This window comes from Kogia breviceps, chromosome 7, assembly GCF_026419965.1.
Source record: "Kogia breviceps isolate mKogBre1 chromosome 7, mKogBre1 haplotype 1, whole genome shotgun sequence".
Taxonomy (NCBI): Eukaryota; Metazoa; Chordata; class Mammalia; order Artiodactyla; family Physeteridae; genus Kogia; species Kogia breviceps.
Genome location: NC_081316.1, coordinates 77,942,491 through 77,968,179, shown reverse-complemented (window position 1 = coordinate 77,968,179; position 25,689 = coordinate 77,942,491). Strand labels below are relative to the sequence as shown.

At 47.0% G+C, this 25,689-nt stretch overlaps 1 protein-coding gene across 1 annotated transcript; it reads right to left on the bottom strand.

Moving 5' to 3' along the window:
* Positions 1-12,270: 12,270 nt before the first annotated feature.
* Positions 12,271-25,266, bottom strand: NLRP10 (NLR family pyrin domain containing 10). The gene is given in 16 exon segments (XM_067039526.1): positions 12,271-12,418; positions 12,899-12,963; positions 12,965-13,276; positions 13,279-13,331; positions 13,334-13,483; positions 13,486-13,675; positions 13,677-13,727; positions 13,729-13,774; positions 13,776-13,948; positions 13,951-14,118; positions 14,120-14,169; positions 14,172-14,276; positions 14,279-14,362; positions 14,365-14,424; positions 15,620-15,878; positions 25,213-25,266. Coding segments are annotated over 16 exon segments (1,968 nt in total).
* Between the last annotated feature and the right edge of the window lie 423 nt (positions 25,267-25,689).

The following is a 25,689-nucleotide window of genomic DNA, read 5'->3' as shown; positions in this document are numbered from 1 at the left end:
AATCCGCATGCCAATGCAGGGGACATGGGTTCGAGCCCTGGTCTGGGAAGATCCCACATGCCACGGAGCAACTGGGCCCGTGAGCCACAATTACTGAGCCTGCGCGTCTGGAGCCCGTGCTCTGCAACAAGAGAGGCTGTGATAGTGAGAGGCCCCGCGCACAGCGATGAAGAGTGGCCCCCGCTTGCCACAACTAGAGAAAAAGCCCTTGCACAGAAACGAAGACCCAACACAGCCATAAATAAATAAATAAATAAAATTTATTAAAATAAATAAATAAATAAATAAATAAATAAATAAATAAAATCCCACAGGCTGCACGGGGTGGCCAAAAAATACACACACACACACACACACACACACACACACACACACAAACTTCTGGGGCTGATAAAGTTAGAAAACAAATCTAAGTTGCTGTCTTCATGAGAGATTAAAAAAAGAAGAAAAAAAAAAAAAACAGAACCCAAAGTCTCCACCTTTTCCCTTTAACACGAACTACAAATGCTGGCCTGACATTCACTGACATGTTCTTCTGGCTCTAATGTTAACTTTTTGTATGACCTTGGGCAAATCACTTCCTCCTCTGGGTTTCATCTTTCTCCATGACTGGCCTTATTTATCACCACTTTCCACCCCAGCTACAAACTTTTATGAATTAATGAGTAGTGCAAGCAAAGTACTTATAACTCTAATTATTACTCAAACTTTGATGTGAATGTGAAAGGCAGAGTAGTTGACATTCTTACATGAGCACTGATAGGCTTCTCCAATTATCAGCAAGAAGAACTGTAAATGGTAAACTCACTGACAGGTACATAAGCAGAATCTTCAGTTCCTTGCCTAATGATTGCCTCTGATTTTCATCCCATTTAAACAGATGTTTCACTTCTTCAGTTAAGAAACCCTCCCATAAAGACAACTCAGTGATTCAATGCACTGATTTTACAACATTATATGACATTGAATTGTTTGCCTTGGGAGAATCTTTCTCTGGAGGACTTACTAACAATTTTTATAGACTTTCCCACATGGACATAAGAAAGCTCAGTTGCACAAACTTGGAGCAACATTCTCAGTTTCTACAGGGAATAATCACCTCTTCACCCAGGAGGCTTAATTCCACCATGACCTCCCCCATTAAGAAGTTCTTCAGGGAATTCCCTGGCAGTCCAGTGGTTAAGACTGTCGATTCAGTTTCTCTGCCCATTTTAATTTTTTATTTATTTATTTTTGGCTGCATTGGTTCTTCACTGCTGCGCAGGCTTTCTCTAGTTCCAGAGAGCGGGGACTAGCCTTCATTGCAGTGCATGGGCTTCTTATTGCAGTGGCCTCTCTTGTTGCAGAGCACAGGATCTAGGCATGAGGGCTTCAGTAGTTGTGGCGCACGGGCTTAGTTGCTCTGCAGTATGTGGGATCTTCCCAGACCAACGATCGAACCCCTGTCCCCTGAATTGGCAGGCAGATTCTTAACCACTGCACCACCACGGAAGTCCCTCTGCCCATTTTTAAATTGGATTTCTGTTGTTGTTGTTGCTGTCATAGAGTTGTGTGCATTCTCTACATATTTTGAATATTAACCCCTTTTCAGATATATAGTTTGCAAACATTTTATCCCATTCTGTATGTAGGTTGCCTTTTCATTTTGTTGATTATTTCTCTTTCTGTGTAGAGTTTTTTTTAGTTTGATTAGGCCCACCTGTTCATTTTTGCTTTTGTTGCTTGTACTTTTGGTGTCACATACAAAAAATAATTGCCAAATATACCCTGAGAAAACCATAATTTAAAAAGAGTCATGGGGCTTCCCTGGTGGTGCAGTGGTTGAGAGTCCGCCTGCCGATGCAGGGGACATGGGTTCGTGCCCCAGTCCGGGAAGATCCCACATGCCACACAGAGGCTGGGCCCATGAGCCATGGCTGCTGAGCCTGCACGTCCAGAGCCTGTGCTCCACAACGGGAGAGGCCACAACAGTGAGAGGCCCGTGTACCACACACACACACACACACACACACACACAAAAGAGTCATGTACCACAATGTTCATTGCAGCTCTATTTACAATAGTTAGGACATGGAAGCAACCTAACTGTCCATCAACAGATGAATGGATAAAGAAGATGTGGCACATATATACAATGGACTATTACTCTGCCATAAAAAGAAACAAAATTGAGTTATTTGTAGTGAGGTGGATGGACCTAGAGTGTCATACAGAGTGAAGTAAGTCAGAAAGAGAAAAACAAATACTGTATGCTAACACATATGTATGGAATCTAAAAAAAAAAAAATGGTCATGAAGAACCTACGGGCAGGATGGGAATAAAGACGCAGACCTACTAGAGAATGGGCTTGAGGACACAGGGAGGGGGAAGAGTAAGCTGAGACAAAGTGAGAGAGTGGCACGGACATATATACACTACCAAATGTAAAACCGATAGCTAGTGGGAAGCAGCCACATAGCGTAGGGAGATCAGCTCAGTGCTTTGTGATCACCTAGAGGGGTGGGATAGGGAGGGTGGGAGGGAGGGAGATGCAAGAGGGAAGAGATATGGGGATATATGTATATGTATATGCATAGCTGATTCACTCTGTTATAAAGCAGAAACTAACACACCATTGTAAAGCAATTACACTCCAATAAAGATGTTAAAAAAATAAATAAATAAAATAATTCCCAAGATCAAAATCAAGGAATTTCTTCCCTAAGTTTTCTAATAAGAGATTTATGGTTTCAGGTCTTATGTTTAAGTCTTTAATCCATCTTGAGTTAATTTTTGTGAGTGGTGTAAAATAGGGGTCCAACTTCATTTTTCAGCATATGGTTATCCAGATTTTTGAACACCATTTATTGAAGAGATTATCCTTTCTACATTGAGTCTTCTTGGCTCCCTTATCAAGTACTAGTTGACTGTATATGTGGGGGGTTATTTCTAGGATATCTGTTCTGTTCTATTGGTCTACGTATCAATTTTTAATGCCAGTAACATACTGTTTTAATTACTATAGCTTTGTATTATAGTTTGAAATCAGGAAGTGTGATGCCTCCAGCTTTGTTCTTTCTTAGGATTGCTTTGGCTATTTGGGGTCTTTTGTGGTTCCATATAAAATTCAGGATTGTTTTTCTATTTCTGCAAAAAATGTCATTGTAATTTTGACAGGGACTGCATTGAATCTAAAGATGGCTTTGGATAGTACAGACAGTTAAAAAAATTAATTCTTCCAATTCATGAACATAAGGTATCTTTCCATTTATTTGTGTCTTCTTCAGTTTCTTTCATCAGAATCTTACAGTTTTCATTGTACAGATCTTTTACTTCCTTGGTTAAATTTATTCCTAATATTTTAGTATTTTTGATGCTATTGTGAATGGGATTGTTTTCTTTATATATTTTTCAGATATTTTATTGTTAGTGTATAGAATCAGAAACTGATTTCTGAATGTTGATTTTACATCCTGCAACGTTATTGAATTTGTTGGTTAGTTCCAACAGTTTCTTGGTTGAGTCAGTAGAATTTCCTATATATAAGATCATATTATCTGAAAATAAGGACAATTTTACTCATTCCTTTTGATTTGGTTGTCTTTTGTTTCCTCATCTTGCCTGATTGCTCTAGCTAGGACTTCCAGTACCATGTTGAGTAAGAGTGGTGAAAGTGGGCACCACTGTGTTGTTTCTGACATTAGAAGAAAAGCTTTTAATCTTTCACCATTGAGTATGATGTTATCTGTGTGTTTGTTGTATATGGACTTTACTATGTTGAGGTATGTTTTTTCTATACCCAATTTGTTGAGAGTTATGGCTCCAATCTTGAACCCTGGCAGAAGCATCATCATGAATACTTATCAGACTCTTGTTCTATCATGGCTGATGTGCCTCTAGACCCCTCTGGCATTGTACTGAGGGTTTTCTGCATCCACTTTTGTCATGATTGTCACTGACAATGTTCCTTGTCAGACAAGTTAGAATTTTCTCTTCCCTTTTTGGAACACTGGCAGAAATACTACCCCATCTTTACCTTTAAAAAATGGCTACTGATGGTACTTACTCTGTTGTTTTTCTTCTTAGTTCATAAGAGACTCAGGAAGAAAATAATATCTTTGTGTCACACTTCCTGTTCTCCACTTCCAGGTTTCTTACCATGATAGAAGGTGACTGGAAAATCCACACAGGGTTCCTAGCAATGCCTTTTATAGTCAGACACTCAGATTGTTCAATGAAGGAATGGTCAATTCCAAGGTCTTCTCATTAGTAGGATGTGTGCCTATTTGCCCCTTGACTTCCTTTATATCCCTTTCTCCCTCACTCCTGGACTTAGGAACTAACTCCTAAAGTGTGAAAAGTCCTTGAAGTGATTCATTTATGGACTTCCCTTACTGTTTCCATTTGTTCCCCATCCTCCCTTTCACCAAGATTTGAAATCCTCTCTTCTTCACCCACCACATCCATGTCCTTCAGGACTATCAATGAAACTGTTTGTAATGTTTCTTGTTTTCCCATCCATTCTACCCTATCTATACTTCTTTCCAGTGTCTTGCAAAAACAACTAATGAAATTTGAATGGGTCTCAGCTTTCACCTTACCTCCTTGTATTTATACAATAATTTAAAGTAGACAATGTGCTTTCTCATATGTATAGGGACATTTGAGTATTGACTCACCATCATTCATTGGCCTCCTTCCCCTGCCAACAATACCTTTATTTCTCTTGGGGAATCTTTTCATTAAACCTTTTCAGGTATGCATAGCTGGGATTGATGTTATTCCCATTTATGGAGTAGGGGCCATGAGAAGTGCATATTAGCAGCATTTCCCATTCTAGTCACCATCACAGTGTCTTGTTCTTGGCTTCACAGGTGATCCCACTACAGTGAACAATATGGGAGGGGTCCTTGAATGGGTTTTTGTGAATGAAAACCTTTGTTCTGCTGGATAACTGATATGTTTCCCACAAGACACAGATTAGAGAAAATGTATCCCTAAGTGTTGTTGACAGCCTATTGCCTCTAGGAGGGGAGAGTTTCCTTGAGAATAGAGTCTACTCTAAGGAAGCAGAGATGAGAAATACAGAAAGGGAACGCAGGTCATGGTTATATCATCAGAGTTCTGTATAAAGCCAAGCCTGCAATTCATTCATCCCTATATTCTGCTGGGACTGAAGCAACGATCTTATTGACTATTCAAGTCAGTGTAGACTGAACACTGAGTCCCCTGGTTCTAACACATACCCTGTGAGATTAATAACATTATCTTTATTTTAGCAGAAAAGTAATAGAGCCAGAGAAGTTACGTATTTGCTCAAAGTTACATAGCTAGTCCAGAAGTTTTAACTTCAAGTTAAAAAGCCCCAACTATAAAATCATCTGAATGACTTTTTCCCACTTAAATTTTCAGTGTTACCATATTCGTACTAGAAAATATTAAACATTTTGGTAATGACATCCAGGCTTTCCACAAGGTAACTTCAATCTACTTGTCTTAATGTATTTCCTATCACTGCAGAATTTTTTTTTTTTTTTTTTTGGCCACACCATGTGGTTTTCAGGATCTTAGTTCTGCGACCAGGGATCGAACCTGGGCCCACGGCAGTGAAAGTGCCAAGTCCTAACCACTGGACCGCCAGGGAATTTTCTGAACTCCAGATTTGAGGAGTCATTGCCCTACAGGTCCAGTTACACTACTAGCAACAGGGAGCATCCCCTAAAGTTAGGATGCAAGGAGAGAAAGGCGCCAAAAGAGAATCACAGGGAACATTAACATTTAAGTCTCAGAAGACAGAGAAGGAGTTGATCAAACACATGAGAAGAACTAGACGAGAATAGTGTCCCTGTAGTCACAGAAAATTTCAGGAAGGAAGGAATGATCAAGGTTAGCATCTCTGACCCTCCAGGAATCCTGAACCATCTTTTATATAAAAAGAGGAGCAGTTTTCCCCAGACCTCTTATTACACTGCATAAGAAATTTTAGCAGGAGGAAAACCTCCCAGTTGCTTTATGCAGAAAAATATATGAGGAGTAATAGGGGAATAGTCCAAACCTTAGTCAAAGAGAGTCAGAAGTAGTCCTAGGAATGAGGTTCGGAGCTTCAAAAGTGACCCTAAAATGGCTCCTTAGAAATGACAGCAACAATGCAAACCCCATTTCAGAGGTGGAGAAAAATCTTTAGCCTCTAGATTAAACAACAGAAAAGGATAAAGAGGTTATCCCCATACTGTATTTAAGGAGGGAAGGCCTATGGGTGGCAGTGCCTTTGTGCATCTGGGGAGGGATAAAAACTTATAACCAATTTTCTGCCTCTGTACCCTGGGTCTAGTGAACTTAATTCCAATTTTATTCATATCTGTCCACATACTGATATGAAAAAGACATACTAAAAGCAAGAAACAGGAGGAGTTGGGTGATCTTTGTAAGTGCCCAGCCACCTCACACATATCCAACTTAAGGTATTCCCTGCCAATCACTCCCTACCTGGTAACCATGTCCCAGATGTCACTGGACAGTAGCATACCAACCCAATCTCAAGGTTGCCATGGATTTACTAACATTAGTTCAGTCTTTTCCTGGTAACCCTTCCCCAAATACTCCTAAGAATACCCAGAAGCATTCACATTTTAACCTGCTACAGGATCCTCACCAGTTTATGAGTTGTACAAGGGGCCTCTTTCGTTTTAAGAGTCCCAGGGAAGGCAAGGAGAGGCGGGGAGGATTTCAGCAGTAATTGGAGCTATGGCAGCTGATATCTTACTCCACATGACTCATGGCTACTGCCTGTTCTACCACCACCCTGCTCCACATAGGGCAGCCAGAGTGAGCAAATAAAAATATCGGATGACCAGTCTGAATTTGAGTTTCAGATACACGACAAATAATTTTTTTTCTTTCTTTCTTTATTTTTTATTTTTATTTTTTTTTGCTGTATGCGGGCCTCTCACTGTTGTGGCCTCTCCCATTGCGGAGCACAGGCTCCAAACGCGCAGGCTCAGCGGCCATGGCTCACGGGCCCAGCCGCTCCGCGTTATGTGGGATCTTCCCAGGCTGGGGCACGAACCCGTGTCCCCTGCATCGGCAGGTGGACTCTCAACCACTGAGCCACCAGGGTAGCCCGACAAATAATCTTTTAATATAAGTATGTCCCATGTAAAAAAAAAAGTATTCATTGTCCATCTGAAATTCAAATTTATCTGGGCATCTTGTATTTTGTCTGATACCCTCTTTCACCTGCCCCTCTCAAATCCCACTCTTTCAGAAGAGGTTCCCACAGCTGTTATCTAGGGATGGAGTTCTTTCCTTTTGACCACAGCCTTTTCTTTCCCATGGTTCACACCTCCCGCCCCCCAAAGGGAAGCTAAGTAAGGACCAGATGAGGAGAGCAGCCAAGACCGTGGAGTAGAGAGACTCAGAGCTCACCTCCTCTCGGGAGCACATCAAAATCACAACTATCTGCAGAACAACCATCAGTGAAAAAGACTGGAACCTACCAGAAGGGATCTTCTACAGCTAAAGACATAAAGAAGAAACCACAATGAAACCAAGACCAGTGGTAGGAGGGGGGAACTCAAGATACAAATCAAACCTTATACCCCTCAGGTGGGCGATACACAAACTAGGGAATAATTATAGTGCAGAGGCACAGGAGCGAGAGTTCTGAGCCCCACGTCAGGCTCCCCAGGCCGGGGTCTGGCACCAGGAAGATGAGCATCCAGAGCATTTGGCTTTGAAGGCCAGCTGGGCTTAATTGCAGGAGCCCCACAGAACCAGGGGAAATAGAGACTCCACTCTCAGAGGGTGCACGCAAAATCTCACGTGCACAGGAACCCAGAGCAAGAGCAGTAATTGATAAGAGCCTGGGCCAGACCTACCTGCTGGTCTTGGAGAGTCTGCTGGGGAGGCGGGTGCGGCTCACTCTGGGAACATAGACACTAGCAGCAGCCGTATTTGGGAGCTCGTTCTACCCTGAGTCAGGTGGTGCCGGCGGACGCCATTGTGTGGACTCCTCCCACTCTCGTTTAGCGCCAAGACGTGACCCCGCCCAACAGCCTGCAGGTGCCGCTGGGACGCCTCAGGCCTAACAACCAACGGGGCGGGGACACATCCCCAGTCACCTGCAGACAGGCTGCCTAACGACTAAAGAGCCCACAGCCGCCCTGCCCACCAAAGGGCCAAGAGCCCGCTCCGCTCACCAGCCCCACCAGGAAGCCTGCACAAGCCTCAACCACCAGGGGGCAGACACCAGAAGCAGAAAACTATGATTCCCCAACGCAGGCCAGACACTACCCTGGGACCAGCTGGGCCCTGGCCCTGCCCAGCAGCAGGCCCGTGCAACCTTCAGGACACCCCCGACCCCATACCCAACAGTGTCAGGAACAGCCTCCCACACCCACCAATGATCTGAAATGGGCCCTGGGATGCCTGGGTCCTGCAGCCAGACTCCAGGAACCAGCTCTGCCTGCCAGTAGTCTAATCCCAGGCCCTGGCTTCACCTGCCAGTGGGTGGGCAGCAGCCCCAGAATCTTCGGGACCCTGACTCTGCCCACCAGTGAGCCAGCACTAGCCCCGGGGCCTCCTAGGGTTCTGCGACCAGCCACCTCGTGACCAGGTCCCGCTAAACAGCAGCCAGCGGCATCCGTACAAGGCAGGGCCTGACAACCAACCAGACTAGGGGCCAACCAAGCCCACCAGACCACCCACACAGTCAACCCGCCACAACAGAAGGACCCAAACGGCCCTCAGGGGGCATCCCTAGAGCATATAGCTTGGGGAATGAGAGCAGAGTGCACTGCTGGGATGCACAGGAAGCCTCCTACAGAGGGCTACTTCTCCAAGGTCAAGAAACATAACTAACCTACCACATACATAAAAATACAAATAGCAACTTAGAATGAAGCAGCAGAGGAATATGTTTCAGACTAAGGAACAAGGTAAAACCCCAGAAGAAGAACTAAATGAAGTGGAGACAGGCAATCTCTCAGAGAAAGAGTTCAGAGTAATGATCATAAAGATGATCAAAGAGCTCAAAGGGAGAATAGATGCACAGAATAAGAAATTAGAAGTTTTTAACAAAGAGTTAGAAAATATAGAGAACATCCAAATAGAGATGAAGAATACAATAACTGAAATGAAAAATGCACTAGAAAGAATCAATAATAGACTAAATGATACAAAAGATCAGTGAGCTGAAAGACAGAAATCACTGCTACTGAATAGAAAAGGAAACATAAATAAATAAAAGGAGGGCTTCCCTGGTGGTGCAGTGGTAGAGAGTCAGCCTGCCGATGCAGGGGACGCGGGTTCGTGACCCGGTCCGGAAAGACCCCACATGCCACAGTGCGGCTAGGCCCATGAGCCATGGCCGCTGAGCCTGCGCGTTCGGAGCCTGTGCTCCGCAACGGGAGAGGCCAGAACAGTGAGAGGACCACGTACCACAAAAATAAATAAATAAATAAAAGGACCAGATGAGCCCAGCTCCTCTCTGAACCTGGAATCACTGCTTCTTCCAACCACCAGTTCCCGTAGCCTGGTTGGGCCCATTCTTCCAGACTTCTACACATGGGGATCTCATTGCTTCTCCCTCTTACCCAGCCCTCTCAGGGTACCCCAGTCCATCACACATACGTTATCTGTATACAGTATGATACATTATTTTGTCTACTCAGAATCCTTTCCTTTGGAGATTCACTCTTCCATTCCCTGTGTTTCAGGAGGTGCTGGTCCTTTCTTACTCAGCCCTTGGAATGTGGCCTAGGCCATGAGATTCACCCAAGCCGGAGAAGTTCATCTTCCAGACCAAAGAGATTAGGGCTTCCCTGGTGGCGCAGTGGTTGAGAATCCGCCTGCCGATGCAGGGGACGCGGGTTCGTGCCCCGGTCCGGGAAGATCCCACATGCCGCCGAGCGGCTGGGCCCGTGAGCCATGGCCGCTGAGCCTGCGAGTCCGGAGCCTGTGCTCCGCAACGGGAGAGGCCACAAGAGTGAAAGGCCTGCGTACCACAAAAAAAAAAAAAAAAAAAAAAAAAAAAAAAACAGACCAAAGAGATTATTCAAGGCTTGACACCTGCTCAGGGTCAGGTCAGAATCCTTCCCCAATTTCCCTGTGGGAGATAAAGACTATTCCCTCCCTATGGGATTATTGGCTGTAAGGGTGGTTTATGTTGACTACCCTTATGGCCATCTTCTCTGACACATAAGGGTCACTCTCCGAAATAAGAGCAAAAGGCAACTGTAGAAAGAGCAACAGAGGGGAGAAAGAGTGGAAGCCCAGATGACATTGTTAGAAAGAGCCAGACAGACCTAACTAGAAATCAGCTTAAAAAAGAAAAAAAAAAAGAATATAGTTGGTCATTTAATTTTTGCTTAATCGTGTTTGATTTGAATGTGAATCCTAAGTGAAATAACATGTCTAAACATCAACTGGATATGACATCCATTTTTTTTAAACAGACCTCCTTGGCCCCATGAAAATCCAGCAATGTGGCTGGGCACCTGTTTTGCTGTTCGCAAAAAAATCTCTATGATACTCAGGAGGTGGTTGGCTGGGAGCATTCAGGCTCTCTAGGGGACAACACAGCCTAGCTCAGTGGGTTCCACCAGCCTCTTCAGTAACCCAGTACAAATTGCTCTTTAATTAAGTACATGGGCACACATGCAGTTTCTTACACAGATTCTGTATATACACACAATCTATGTGCTCAACAGGCTACGTATATAATTATCAAATGTGGATACACCAAACTTCCTGTGTGAAGAAGAGTTCATAATAAATAGTGTCATGGGGTCCCAAGGTGATCAGTCAAGGCTGAGTTACCTTGGATTCAGGTATCTGGGCACGTCCAGCAGATTTCTGGGATTGGTACACATGAAATCAACTTGTGAGAAGTCATGACAACAATAAAACTGTGTGAAAAACAAAAAAAGGGGTGTCTGTAACCTTCCTGTTACAAGAAGGGGCACCGAGGGTCCAAGGCAGCATCAGCCTTCCGCAGCAATTGCTGGGTGGGGGTAAGTTTGCGGCGCCTGCACAGTCCTTGAGGACCTCTACACAGTGGGCTGAGGTGTGGGAGCTAAGAGAGCTCCCTGAGGAACCCCAGAAACTGATGGGGCTCCTGACGGACCTTCAATTTCCTCATCTGTAAAATGAGGGCTGGGAACTGACCACACCTACATCTAGAATTCTCTTTTTCTTCTTTTCCCTACAGAGGGAACCAAAGCAGAAAAAAAGGATTATGAGTTAACGCTTAGAACTGACTGATACTTCCAGAAATAAAAGTCAGTTAACGGCACCTCTGGGGACAGTCATGACATGTTATTAGCATGGAGCTAAATCGAATCACAGTAGAACTTCCAGGACTAAAGGTCTGTGACAAGCCATGGCTCATTCCCAACATGGAAAATTGAGAAGTTTCTAGAAAGATGGGAAGCTACTGTTTAAGCAGCAATAAATCACAAATACAGAGTCAAAGAGACATTCCATTATACCACAGTACAATACTTTTATTTATTTATTTATTTTTGGCTGCGTTGGGTCTTCATTTCTGCTCGTGGCCTTTCTCTAGTTGCGGCGAGCAGAGGCTACTCTTCTTTGCGGTGTGCGAACCTCTCACTGCGATGGCCTCTCTCGTTTCAGAGCACAGGCTCTAGGCACGCAGGCTTCAGTAGTTGTGGCTCACGAGCTCTAGAGCACAGGCTCAGTAGTTGTGGCGCACGGGCCTCATTGCTCCACGGCATGTGGGATCTTCCCGAACCAGGGCTCGAACCCGTGTCCCCTGCACTGGCAGGCAGATTCCTAACCACCGCGCCACCAGGGAAGCCCAATACTTGTTTTAAAGGTTAGCACTGATGTGCTTCACATTTTCCAATATTGTGGAATGAACACAGTCCACATTTTATTATAGTAGGGAGTTTATTTCACAGGAAAGAGTCAAATGTCAGAATCACATGCTTGGTCACTGACATGAACATATAAGAGGAGCTACTGAAACAAGACTCTACACTATGGAAACAGCCTGGGATGGGGGGATGGGTGCTAAATAAGTGAATTTGAGCCACTGATGGCAAAAGTGGTTGTTCCTAAGGGCTTATTCCACACGGCCTTTCCCCATGTCCTATGTTCCAAGTCCTCTGACCCTCTATTATCTAATCTCTTTCTTTTTGCTCTTCTGTCCTTATACCCCTTTCAGTATGCATTAGTCTAATCTCACATCTCTCCATTCCTTCCTACTGTCTGTCTTCCCCCATCCTCCTGTCCCTCCACCCCACCATTCTCCTGACCCTTCACCTCTACTGTCCCCATTTCTCTGCCCCACGCCCTGCTGCTCCTAATCTCCTTGTCTCTAGTTCCTGTGTCCCTCTGCCTTTTCCATTAGACGTTGACTTTTGGATCCCTGCTCGATTACTTTTGCCCACAATTGGACACTTTCTCCTCTTTCTGTTGTCAGTGAAAATTGACAATCAAGTTAAGCCAAACTGAAGATTATAACCCACGAGACAGGCTCTCAGAAGCTCTGAGAACTGTTCCCCTGTTAGAAGTCGAAGGCACAGTCATAGATTTTTGAGACAAAGGATCGTACATCAAAATGACATACTGATATTTTACATAAAGTTCACCAAAGATAAGTAGTTCAGGTAAGCATGGACAAAGCGATCAGTAAGTCACCACGACCCACATACAGAGTTGGGAAAGAATGCGAATCTTTTAAGAAGTTACATATTGCTAGCATCAGAAGAAAGGGAAAGAAATGATCTTTACAGTTGAGCAGGCATTTCCACCTTTGAGGAGCTCTGATGAATGTGTAATGCAGATGTACACCACACATCAGGGAGGGAGAGAGGAGGTCCAAATGGGCAGAGAGAATTTTATGTTTAAATTTTCTCGTCCTGCCTTAAAGTATAAATTTTATTTCATCACTGTCCATTACTCAAGCTGGTTTTGACAGAAAATGAGTTCCTTCTATGAAATTTCTTTTCATTGAAAATGTTCCATCTTAAACACTACCTCACTCATCTGGACACCCTTTATCAAACCCTCTACTTTAGATTCATACAGGGAGAATTCCAAATCCCAAGTCGTAAAATGCTTTATAGAATCCATTCGTTCTTTAAGACACTTCAGATCCTGCTTTACCGAGGGAGAAATTTTGAGGCAGAACTTTAGCTCCCAGTTCGAGGAGCCCTCTTTTTTCGATATGTCCAATGAAAACTGCATACTGAGGGCCATCGCCTCGCTCCCTGTCTTTTTCTTTTTATCTAGCAGCCTATTCACTTCTCTGCAGCACTCTCCCCCACCGCCAGCTGGCTCCAGTCCTCTTCCACCAGGTAGGACATGGCATGAAAAATTCCTATAAGCTAATGCAGTAAAAGCTGTACTTCTTGATGTCACGTCCCTCTTGGTAGCTGTTGCTCACGAAAGCAGCAAGGCTGAGCCCATCTAAACTGTGCTTCCTGAGGTCACCTTCTTCAAACACGATGACCTCAGCTGCCAAGGGGCACAGCCCCTCAGGACCTTGTCCAGGGTAAGCTCAGAGCAAACCCCAGGAGCACTGTGGAGCAGGAAGGTGGAGACGTAGGCCATGAAGATGTCAGCACAATTACCGGGCATCTCCAAGACCTCTCTGCCTTGCTCTATCTGCCTCTTCAGCCAGGAGCAGACCACGCAGCAAATGCCTGGAACCTGACATGCTTTGTTAGAGAACATCATTTCTTTGTACAATGTCAAGGGCATTTCTGGCTTGCTCCTCAATCTGTGAAGTAGGAGTTGAAATACCTCCTCCTCTCAGGCTTCTCTGAGGACGTGGACATGGTGTGGTTCTCTCAGCAAGGACTCCAGATTTCACAAAGCCAGCGCCCAGGTGGTGATGAGAAGGGCAGACCTGGGAGCATTAGCATTCCTCCCCATCAGAAGGTGCAACACATCCTCCGTGGGACTGCACCTCGGCCTCTTCAACCTCTCTGCAAAGGGCCCCTCTGCAGCTCATCACAGTCATCCAGGATGAACAGGAGCCACTCCAGCTGCCTCAGAATCTCTGCGATGGGCGCTTGATTTTCCCCACAATGCCAGAAGAGGAGCTGGTCCAGTCTGCCCTCCGGCAGCAGGACCACTTCTCTGCAGCTCACGTAAAAGACATCATCCTACTTGGCCCGGGTACAGGGTGCCAGTGGTCCAGTCCAGCACCATTTTCTGGCTAGTGTTGTCTTTCCCATGCCAGCCGGCCCCTGTAGCACCACTATGTGTGGGACCTGGGAGGAGTTTCCCCCTGGATCTAATAGAGCCTCCACTGTAACAGAGCCACAGTGGGCTGGGGCAGACAGGCAGATGACGCTGGGCTCCCTGAGCTGGGCGTGGCCACCAGGAGCAGCTGGTTGTAGCCGCCCCGATGCCCCCTTCTTGCCGCTCCTCTAGGCCGTGCACATGCTCTCAGTACATTTCTCCATAATCTGCGCTATACAAGTGAGGTATTAGGGGTGAGATGGGAATAAAAAGAGACAGACTCCGGCCTCTGCCCTTTGGTTTCGTCTTCTGTGCCGCAGAACTTGTATCTCTCTGAAAGTTATACTTCTAGGGTCATGGGGAGGGACCGCTGCTCGTGTGTGTGAGGGTGTGTATGCATGTGTGATGAGGACGTGCCCATCTGTACGAGTGTGCGAGGGTATGTTCTGTGGGGGGGGCGTGTCCGTGGGGTGTGAGTGAATGCTTATTTCCCCATGTGCTCACAGGAGTGTGCTATGGACGCTTGTGTATTTTTGTGGGGGGGAGGCGTGTCAGTGTGCAACGGCACGTGTGTTTGCAAGAATACATATACATGCAAAAGTCACTATGTGTGTGAATGTCTGAGTGTTCATGTGAAATGTCCCCATGTGAGATGGTGAGGACAGAGAGAGGAGAAAGGAAAGGGAAGCTGGAGAACAGCAGTGTCACAGGAGCCTGTTCCTGGTAAAGATCAAGCCAGATGCTAAAGATAAACCAGCTTCTGAGCAGGAGCCCCCCAACTCTGAGTCTATGGAACCCTCCCGTCTCTACGTCAGAGGAGCTGTCAGGCCTGAAAGGAGCCTGTGGAGGGAGCACAGGCACGGACAGACCCTCCATCCTCCCCGGGGCACCCACTAGAAGGGATGGGGGCTGTTTAGGCGGCATGCCCACCTCGCCTCCTAGTGCGCATCAGTCTGCTGGCTTCTTGAGAGAGCAAGATGCAGGGGCAGGCTGTCCTCCGTGAGAAGCAGCCTGAGCTGCCTGCACCAGAGAAGCTGGGGAAAGGTCTGAGCCCACTCCCTGAGACCGCTTCCTCTTCACCACCACCACCTCCAGCCTCTAAGCCCCATTTTTCATACTCTCCCCTCCTCTGGCATTACAGTCGGAGATAGGAGTTGGGGCATTATGGCCATAAGAGACCCTAGTCTTTCTATTAATAAATCCCCACCCTCAGCTCAGGCCCTCCACCTGGCAGTGGTCAGAGCCTTCAGCTGGAGGCCACTAGGACCCTCAGGCACTGGGGCTCCCAGGCAAGGGCAGAGGGCAAGAGCAAGAGAAGGCATGAATTACAGGTTATGTGGGGGGCGGGGGGTGTCTCGAAATGTCATGGGGGAAGGAGAGTCCAGGGCCACCCCGACCTCTTCTCTCCCCTGCTGCACTCACCATTCAGACACACGTGGCTGAGCTAGTCCACGAGCTCCAACAGGTTCATGACTGTCAAGACCTTGAGCACCAGTTTCACAGCCTCCTGGGCTCTACACATTAAGGGAAGCCATGGAGCCAGACCCACCCGACTCAGACCCTCCATCTCCCCGCGGGCCAGCTGGCACTGGCCCTCCAGCAGGGTTCCATCCTGTACGTGGAACTTCAGTAGCTCGAAGTTATTGTCCCCAAGGTCACTCAAGGTCCTGAGCAATGCCTTCTGGGGGGTTGCAGGCCAGGATCATGGTGTTCAAGGTGAAGGGTTGAGTTCAGACCGGTGACCTGGAGAAGAGGTGAGGGGAGGGAAGAGCCGGCTGAGGACCTCTCAGCCCTCCCTGCTGTCTGGGTGCTGGGCAAAGCCACTGAGCACAGGCCGGGGAGACACACACCAGATATATGCAAAGTTCCAAGAAAGGTGAGCAGATGAAACACACCCAATTTTCCTAGTCGTTCCTCTCTGTGTCTCTCTGTCAAGTGACGTGTGATTGTGCCAGCAAATAGGTAGGAAGGTGTGCAAGTGTGTTGATAGCTCACTCTTTCTCTCTCTCTCTCTCTCCTTTCTTCCCTCCCCCCCTTTCATCAGGCTCTGTATGCCTCCTAAGACAATTTGGTGAAGAAAACAAATTATTTTTAAGTTTTAGAAGTGACCCCTCACCCACTGTGTGAACTGTCAGAGCTGGTGCATACTTGCTGGGGCTACAGAAGTACGGCAAGGAGGTACAAAAATCTCTACTCAGCCCATTGGCCTCACGCCTCAGAGCTCAAGGAACTCAGCCACACACCAGATTGCAAAGCTGGAAGTCTTCTAATTCAGAGAAGGAGACTAGTTCAAACAATGATAGGAGAAATGGCCACTTGGAAGGCCACTTTGTGCCAGGTGACTTACAAACATTAGCCGATTTGATCACCACAGAAATTGTCCCAGGTATCACTCCAGATGAGAAATTTGACAGCCAGAGAATGTTCCAAAGCTACAGCAGTGTGCAAAGACGTAGGATTTAAATTGTGGCTTATGACCTGGGTAGATAGAGAGAGACAGAAAAAGATGAAAAGACAGAAGACAGACTCAGAAACCAGGTAGTTAGGCTAAATGTTACCCCAAATTGGAAACATTTGGATACTAAAGAAGCAGAGAAAATAAGAGCAGGCTCTTGAGTTGTGCTTAAAATATAGACTATGCTGGCAGGGTGGTGGTCTTCAGAAGAAGAAAAGCAACAACTGATAGAAAGCTTTCAGAGTGCAGAATTACACCCGTGATCTGTAGCCAACAGGGAATCTATCTCAGTAGCAAAATGTCTGAGAGTGAGCAAAAAGTATCTGGGAGCACGGAAAGTTGCTGAGAGTCAAATGTCAAGAGTTTTGACTACACATCAAAAGGAGAGAGAAAATTTTAGGACTATGTTAGGATGCAGGGACTTTGGGTGCGAGTCATAGGACAGTTTGGAAACACAGGCCTGTTGATGCAAGAGTAATTGACAATAAAGTCTCAGGCTCCTCTGAAAATCTCTGCTGTTGGTGGAGCTAATTCAGGAAATAGCAAGAGAAGACAGCACCAGAGCCTGCCAAGGCAGTGTGCAGTCTAGGCTATGTAGCCGGTTTAGGCTTGGAGAGCTGTGGCTGAGGCAGGGATGACTCAGCTCCCTGATGCAGGAGCCTGACGGGCAAGGTCCTGGGGACTCAGCTGAAACAGATCCCTTTTTCTGATCAGCGAGCTTCCAAAGCCAAGCCTGGGTCCACTTAGCCCAAAGCCACTAGTTCACTTCTGCCTGGTGGTGCTGGAATTAAAAGGATGGGTGTGACCCCCTGACACCTACCCTTTGATACCCAATAGGCCCTAGTGCACGTGAGGCTGGAACAGATGAAGGACCCCCTGAGCCCTGGAAAAGCACAAACACTCACACATTCCATCTGATCACCAGAGGAAAACTTGACCTCCTTCCTCCATATATTAAAGTTGAGAAACAAGGGATGGGCTGAAAGGATGAACTCACCTGTCGCCAAGAGAAAAAGAGCCCAACAGCCCCTCCATCTCCCTCTCTGAAGCCCAAGACTCTTCTACAACTTGACTCCAGGCAACCTGGGCAGTTTGACTCAAGAGGCAAAGGAGTGGGGCCCTGTCACCACCACGTCCTTCACCATGCCTCCATTTTTAAAATTGTTGAAACCACTGGAGGATGTGCACCACCAAAATGAAAAGGAGGAAGACAGGAGCCCTGCGAAACAGGAATCCAAACAAGGAGAAAACAAGTTCTAGAAGACAGCCGATCCGAGAGCCTAGACAGCTGACAGGCCAGAAGGAGAGACAGGAGACAGAATTCTCAGAGACACCATCTTCAAGGAAAAAAAGGACTGACAGATGAAATGATGCTACTGGCCTTCTGAAAGATCCTACTGAGAAGCTCTCTGGAGGCATGTAAAAACTAACAATAAGGGCTTCCCTGGTGGCGCAGTGGTTGGGAGTCCACCTGCCGATGCAGGGGACACGGGTTCGTGCCCCGGTCCGGGAAGATCCCACATGCCGCCGAGCAGCTGGGCCTGTGAGCCACGGCCGCTGAGCCTGTGCGTCTGGAACCTGTGCTCCGCACCGGGAGAGGCCACAACAGTGAGAGGCCCACGTGCCGCAGGGAAGAAAAAGTAAAAAAAAAAAAAAAAAAACTAACAATAAGTACCAAGAGAACCAGACAAATGGATGAAATAAGGAAATTACTAGCTCTAGGAAAAACAAAAAAATAAAAAGAAGAAAAGAAGAACAAAAAATATTATCAGCTCTAGTGAAAACAAAAAATAAGAAAGACAGACGTGACATAATAGTAAATTACAACACTCAGGTGTGAATGATGTTTGCATAGAAATAATAACACAACCACTAAATACTGATCTAACTAAAATGTATAATATAACCATATCGAAAGAATAGTGGTAGAATGTTCCGACATAGGAAGTCAATAGGTAATGCCTAAAATTGATGACTCAAAAGGTAGCAGTAGACTGTATTATTTAGAAGTGCAGAGATGTAAGAAGAAACAATTAATATCTAAAGTAGCTGTTTCGGGGAAGAGAGCCTGGGGGAAGTGGGGAAGGATAGACCAGGGAACTGCTGTACTGGGAGCTTATATTGACTAATGCTAATTGACTTTTTAAACTATGCTAATTGACTAAATGACTAATTTGCTAATTGACTTTTTAAACTATGAGCACATATTACTCTGATAAAATAAAAATGAATGAAGAAAGAATAGGAGGTAAAGAAGTGAAAATAATAATACTGTGTTGCAGATATGAAAGCTGCTAGGAGACTAAATCTTAGTTCTCATCACAAGGGAAAAAACTCCATAGCTATGTGTGGTGATGGATGTTAACTAAACTTATTGTGGTGATCATTTTGCAATATATGCAAATATTGTGTCATTATGTCATACACCTGAACCTAATATAATGCTGTACGTCAACTATACCTCAATAATAAAAGAAAGGAAAGGAAAGGAGAAAGGGAGGGAGGATGGAAAGAAGAAAGAAAGAAAGGAATGAAGGGAGGGAGGAAAGAAGGAAGGAAGGAAAAGAAAAGAGGGAAAGAAATAAAGAATAACATGTATAGACAAATCTTTTAGGAAGCTTGGTAACAAAAGGAATTAGAGAGCTAGAGAGCTCCGGAGGTGATGTGGGAGATGTAGGGTCAAGGGAAGGTCTTGTTTGTTTTAACACAGGTGGGGATGGAAAAGATTAGAATGCTGACAAAAGCATCCAATAGAAGGGTCAGGTTAGAAATGCAGGCGAGAGAGAAGCACCAAGGGCAGGAACGGAGAACATGGACCGGGATAAGATCCAAAGTGAAGGCAAAAGGTTGGCTTTGACAGGAGGGTGGAGGGAACATCCTGTATCCATGCCTGAGGAGAGAGAGGGGTTCGCAGAGCAAGGAGGGTCTGTGGGGTTTGTGGTTAGACAATGAGGGTAATCATGTCTGGTGGTCCCATATTCTCTATGAAGCATGAGTTGGAGCATCTGCTAAGGGTGAGAGGTCTAGGTGGAGAGGGAAGAAGCTCTGGGAGCCTCTCTCCTGTGCACCTTTCCTCCCGCTCCAAGGCTCCTGTGCCCAGGGCTCGGTGAGTTCTCCCAGAGTCCAGGACAACAGGCAGGAATGGGAATCGGTCTCTCCCAGAGCCTTAGGCCAGCTGAGGCCAGAGACAGAAGCAAAACAGCAAAGAACCAAGCCCGAAGGGGAACGACGAGACAGTCACATAGATCACGTGACAGAGAGAGCAGAGCAGAGAGGCCACTTCCTGCAAAGGGTCTGCCTCCCCTGCAAAGCTCCAGGGCTGGAGATCACGGGGCCAGGACCTGAGAGCCACACCTGGAGAAACTATAGAAGTGAAATGCAACCATCCAATTTTAACTGGAGCACGGAGGCAGAAAATGAAATGAGGCCTCCCTCCCTGTTAACCCTGGCCTGACCCGTGGGCGGGACTGATAACTGGAACGACAGAGTCCCCAAAAGGAGACTGTGGGCAAGAAACAGTCAGAGATACAAAGAGATGCAAGACACAGAAAGTCAGAGAGAGACAGACAGGAAGGGGTTGATGGGTATGGGTCTCTCTCACATACACACACACATTTATATAGTCTCTCCATATATAAGGTTTTTTTTTTTTTTTTTTTTTTGGCGGTGTGGGGGTACGCGGGCCTCTCACTGTTGTGGCTTCTCCCGTTGCGGAGCACAGGCTCCGGACGCGCAGGCCCAGCGGCCATGGCTCACAGGGCCCAGCCGCTCCGCGGCATGTGGGATCTTCCCGGACCGGGTCACGAACCTGCATCCCCTGCATCGGCAGGCGGACTCTCAACCACTGCGCCACCAGGGAAGCCCTATAAGGTTTTTTTGACAGCAAACTCCCAAGAAACAAGGGTAACCAGAAATATGTGTGGAGGAATTGGCGTTTCTGAGTCAATCCCTGGTATTATGATCTCTCCCCACCCACGGAGGCAGACACCGAGGCGAAGTTGAGTACACATCTTCACCCTCCTGCTCCCAGACCTCTTTCTGCCTCACACAGGCAGGGCCCCAAGCCCAGTCCGTCCTCCTATACAAGGAGCTCTTTGTGAAGATGAATGGTCACTGCAATGGTCACCATCTTCTCCTTTGCACCTTGGTCAGTTCTGATGGAGGAAGCGTGCAGAGTGGGTAAGCTTAAAGGTCCTCTTGAGACAGGAGCACTCACAGCCATTTGGAAGTATGTATTTCCAGTAGGAGAGGCTGTCTCTTCTCAAAAGTACTGCCACATGGCCTTGGAGGAGAAGCCCTGAAACCTCCCCATTGATGTGGCAACAAATAACAAGATGGTGGTCAGTAAAGCAGACAGGCTGGCAAAGCACACGATAAAATTGCAGTGGCCGTCCGTAAAGTTGGACAACTCTGACATTTGCCTTCCACAGCATGTTCCTGAGTCCCTGGAGTGAAGGACAAGCCCTGCGCCCTCAATGACCCATCTGTGTTCAGGCAGAGGGCGGTGCTGTGGCTTGTCCAGGGCTGCTGTCCTGGGGTTTGCTTGTAGGACTGAGGTAAACTTGATGAGGATGCAGCCTGCAATAAAGGACTTGTGTTGAGATGAAAGCGGGGGGGGGGGGGGCTTTACCCAAAAAGGCTAAATATAGCATCATCAATAAGTGGAGTGTGAAACTCAGTCAAAGAGAGAAGCTGGGGGTCACAGCCAGAACCTGACACGAGGGGCAACACTCATGAATGAGAAACGGAATTGAAGTTAGAGGGAAAGAAGTCAGTCTCCTCAGGGGATAGAAAGCAGAGACTGGGACAGGGTCTGACAGAGCTACATTGAGATACGAGACTAACAGTGAGTAACATCCCAAGTACACCACAGGCATGAACAAGGAGCCCCATGTTAATTCAGTCCCAGGGGCTGGAAGGAAGGAAGGAATAAAGGAAGGAAAATGGAACTTGGGGGCCTGGAGAGGGGAGAGTCAGGGATGGGTTGCGGTTAACAAGCGAGAGAAAGAAGCTGCACTGACCCGAATCCAGGGGGAGGGAGGGAAAGCCAAAGGCAGGTATAGAAACTAAGATGTGGATATCAGAAAATCGGAGAACGGAGAGGAGGGAGTGCCAAGCCAAGTAGGCAAGCAGGAGACTGGTCCTGGAGAGCCTGGGACACAGGCAAGGGCTATAAGTGATGGGTCGCCTGGTCAGGCTGGCTTTGGACAGGGTGGCCAGCCAGCTGACAGGGCTCAGTTGCCGTGGCTCAGTTGCTGTGAAAACACTCACCCATGCAGGAAGCAGGTCTGTGGCAGCCACAGAAAGTGCCTCCAGGCAGAGGGCCTTAATGGCACTGAATTCCAGTGTCACAGAGGAGTGTCCCGGGCTGGTGGGGCCTGGGTGAGGAGCACAGCTTCCTGAAAACTGCCTGCGGTGGGCAGAGACAAACTGCTGGTGAGAGACAACCCACCAGCCTGCCTGTGCCGGCCCCAGTCTGCAGAAGGACGGGGTGGTTGGCCACTAAGGTGCAGTTCCCGTGCAGCTCTAAGTCCCAGCTGCAGAGTTGAGAGGCCCTGGGGTGCCCCCTCGTGGTCCTCCCATAGCTGGAACTGAAGCCAGGGCTCCCTTCACTCCAGACGTCATTGCTATGGGGGATGGGTGCATCAAGCTACAAACCCCACCTTTAACATGAGCCCGCAGCTGTGACCCTGGTCTTGTCAGGCAGGACTGTCAAGCACATTCCTCAGGACAGCCAGGAACATACGTCTGATGGGGAAACTTATGTGTCAATTTCACCGGGGCACAGGATCCCCAGATATTTGGTCAAACATTTTTCTGGGTGTGTCGGTGAGAGTGCTTTTGGATGAATTGAACATTTAAATTGCTAGACTGCGGAAAGCAGATTGCCCTCTGTAATGCTGAAGGCTTGGATAGAACAAAAGGTGCTGACCCTCTCCCAGGTAGGAGGGAACTCCCCCTGCCTGATTGTTGAGCAAGAACACTGATCTTTTCCTGCCTTCAGACTCAAACTGAAACATTGGCTCTTCTAGGGTCTGGAGTCTGCCGACTTTGAGGCTAGAAGTACACATGGGCTCTCCTGGTCTCCAGCTTGTCCACTGAAGATCTTGGGACTTCTCCGTCTCCATAATCACATGAGCCAATTCCTTATAATAAATACATATACTTCCTATTGGTTCCTCTGGAGAACCCTAATACACCATATCCCATGTGCACGACACATTTCCCATACACAAGGGGACAGCCCATTTTCTCTCTCCCCATGCCTTCTGCCCTTTCCTGGCCCCAGAGTTTGTGTTTATAGGGTTCAGCCTGCCTAGATCCCTCAGTCAGCCACTGAAAAGCCAGCATTCGGATGTATGCATGCCCTTGTCCTGGCCTGCCAGCACCCCTGGGAAGACCACACCAATGATTCCTCTCCTCCTGCCCCTGAGCCATGTGGCTGGAGAAAAACCACAAAGGCTGACCAGATCCTTGAGCTCTCTGGGCTCAACTGGGTCCTCTGATAATTGTTCAATGCCTTTGACGGCTCACTCCTGGCTCCTTGTCCAAACACTGTCCACTCCCCCAAGGCTGAACCCCACGCTTGCCTGGCCATTTGACAGGAGCTCCTGCAACGTCCCTTCTCTCCCCGTGTCTCTGATCTTTCCTCCATCCCTTTCTCTGTTCCTCAAATACAGAAAGGTCTTTAGGCCACTGATATAAAGGCAAAGTTCTTGAGGGTGCCGTGTCCACAGCCAACTCGAACCTACACATGGAGAAGAGGTCCCAAGGGTCTGCATGGTCATTTGGGGTCAGCAACACTTCTTCATCAGGGATGGTTCTCACCTCTGGCCTTCTTCCCATGGGATGATCTCAGGGGACCAGCCCTGACTAAGGCAGACACCCCCCCAGGCACTCAGAAGGGAGGCCACAGCCCAGGGCAGCCTCTCCAGCAGGTCCCTCATCCTGTGCAAGACCATCGCTCTTATCAAGGCTTTTCCAATCAGGTCCTCCTTCCTGCCTTATAGATAATTCCCCTTGTTTGCACTTGTGTATTCAGTCGTTCTCTCTCCTCTAGATCCTTACCCTTGGTTTAAAATACACTTAAAACTCTTCTAGCCTAAATTTTCCCCATCTCAATCCTACTGTTCCCCCTGCTACTGCTTTAAATGTCTCCTTTCCTTCCCAGGCAGTTTCCTTGGGAGAGTAGCCAGTACTCACAACCATGAGTCAATATGATCATTCTCTCACTCCCAAATTCTGGTTTCCGTGCCCACCCCACCCTCAGTTCCACTGGCACTGCTCTACCAGGGTTGGTAAAGATCCAAGTCATCAAATTCAAGGCTCACTTTTCAATCCTTTCTGGATACGCTGTTTACCTGAGTTTGGGGGAATGAAAAGAAAGAATGTGTGCCCACCCAGAGTACTGACAGGGAAGCAGGATCATGTGAATTCTAACTACAAAAGGTAGATCCAAGGAGAAAGCAGTTCTTGGGCGTGAGAGTCAGGGCTAAGAAATCCAACTTCACCCATCCATCTTGCCAGCTGGATGCTGGCACTTGATCCAGCCAAGGGAGTGGACAAGTTTCCTGACAGGCAGATGTTATCATCCTCACCACGCCAAGAAGGAAACTGAGGCTCAGGAAAAACAAACAAACAAACCTATAGATTGCCCAAAGTTACACAGGAAGTTAGGATCAGAGCTCCTTCCACACATAGGAATGAGCATAGCAACCTTGTAATACATTAGTATTAGAACTAAGTACATTAGAACTAATGTACTTCTGGCATATGCTAAGAACTTTACAGATCATCACCTCATTTAATCCTCTCCCAAAGTATAGACTAGTATCTCAGCCAGATCACTCTACACTTCTGCTTGCATGTCTAATCGACATCTCAAGGGTGACACATCCCAAAGTGAGCTTGGGATCTTTTCCCCCAAACCTGCTCCACTTGTAGGTTTCACCATCTCAATTGACAACAGCCTCTTCATACTAGTCGCTCAACACAAAAAATTGGAGTCATCCTTGACTCCTCTCACACCTCACATACAATTTCTCAGAAAGTCCTATTGCCTCTACCCTCAAAATATGTCCATCGGGCTTCCTTGGTGGTGCAGTGGTTGAGAGTTTGCCTGCCGATGCAGGGGACACGGGTTCGTGCCCCGGTCCGGGAAGATCCCACGTGCTGCGGAGCGGCTAGGCCCGTGAGCCATGGACGCTGAGCCTGTGCGTCTGGAGCCTGTGCTCCGCAACGGGAGAGGCCACAACAGTGAGAGGCCCGCGTACCGAAAAAAAAAAAAAAAAAAAAAAAAAAAAAGTCCATCATCTGCCTACTTCTCATCGCTTCCACTGCTGCTGTCCTGGTCCCAGCCACCCTCATTTCACTTAGATTACCTGGTAATCTAACATGTCTCTCTGCTCTTTCTCTCTCACCTCGCTCTGCCCAGTAACCACTCCCCCTTTCTATTCTTCTCAAAGCAGCCAGCGTGAGTGATTCTTTTAAAACTAAGACAAAGCATGATCCTCCTGGCTCAAAACTCCATCTGACTCAGACTAAAACTCAAAGTCCTTACTTGGCCTGGGAAGTCCTTAATGATCTGCTCCCCAAGCCCTATGGAGAGGTCCATGTCCTGCTACTCCCCACCTTGATCCTAACACTCCAGCCATGAAATAGCCTCAAACACACCAGGCCTGCTCCTGCCTTAAGGCCTTTGCACTCTGTTCCCTCTACCTGGAGGCTCTTCCCCCAATAATGGTCATACCCCTCGTCTCCTTTAAATCCACTCAAATCTCACATTCCCATTTTGACCTGCTCTAACTCCTCGCGACTCTTGATTTCCTCCTTATTTTCAGCGACATTTTCCTTTTTCATAGCACTTATCACCTAATACATTCTATAATGTACTTATTTGTCTCTCTCCACGAGAATGTATACTTTTCAAGGACAGTGATCTTTGTTTTGTTCACTGATATATCCCAAGCTCCAAAAGAGCATCTGGCACATATTCAAATTGTTGAATGAATGACTCACTGCATTGACACCTTAGGAT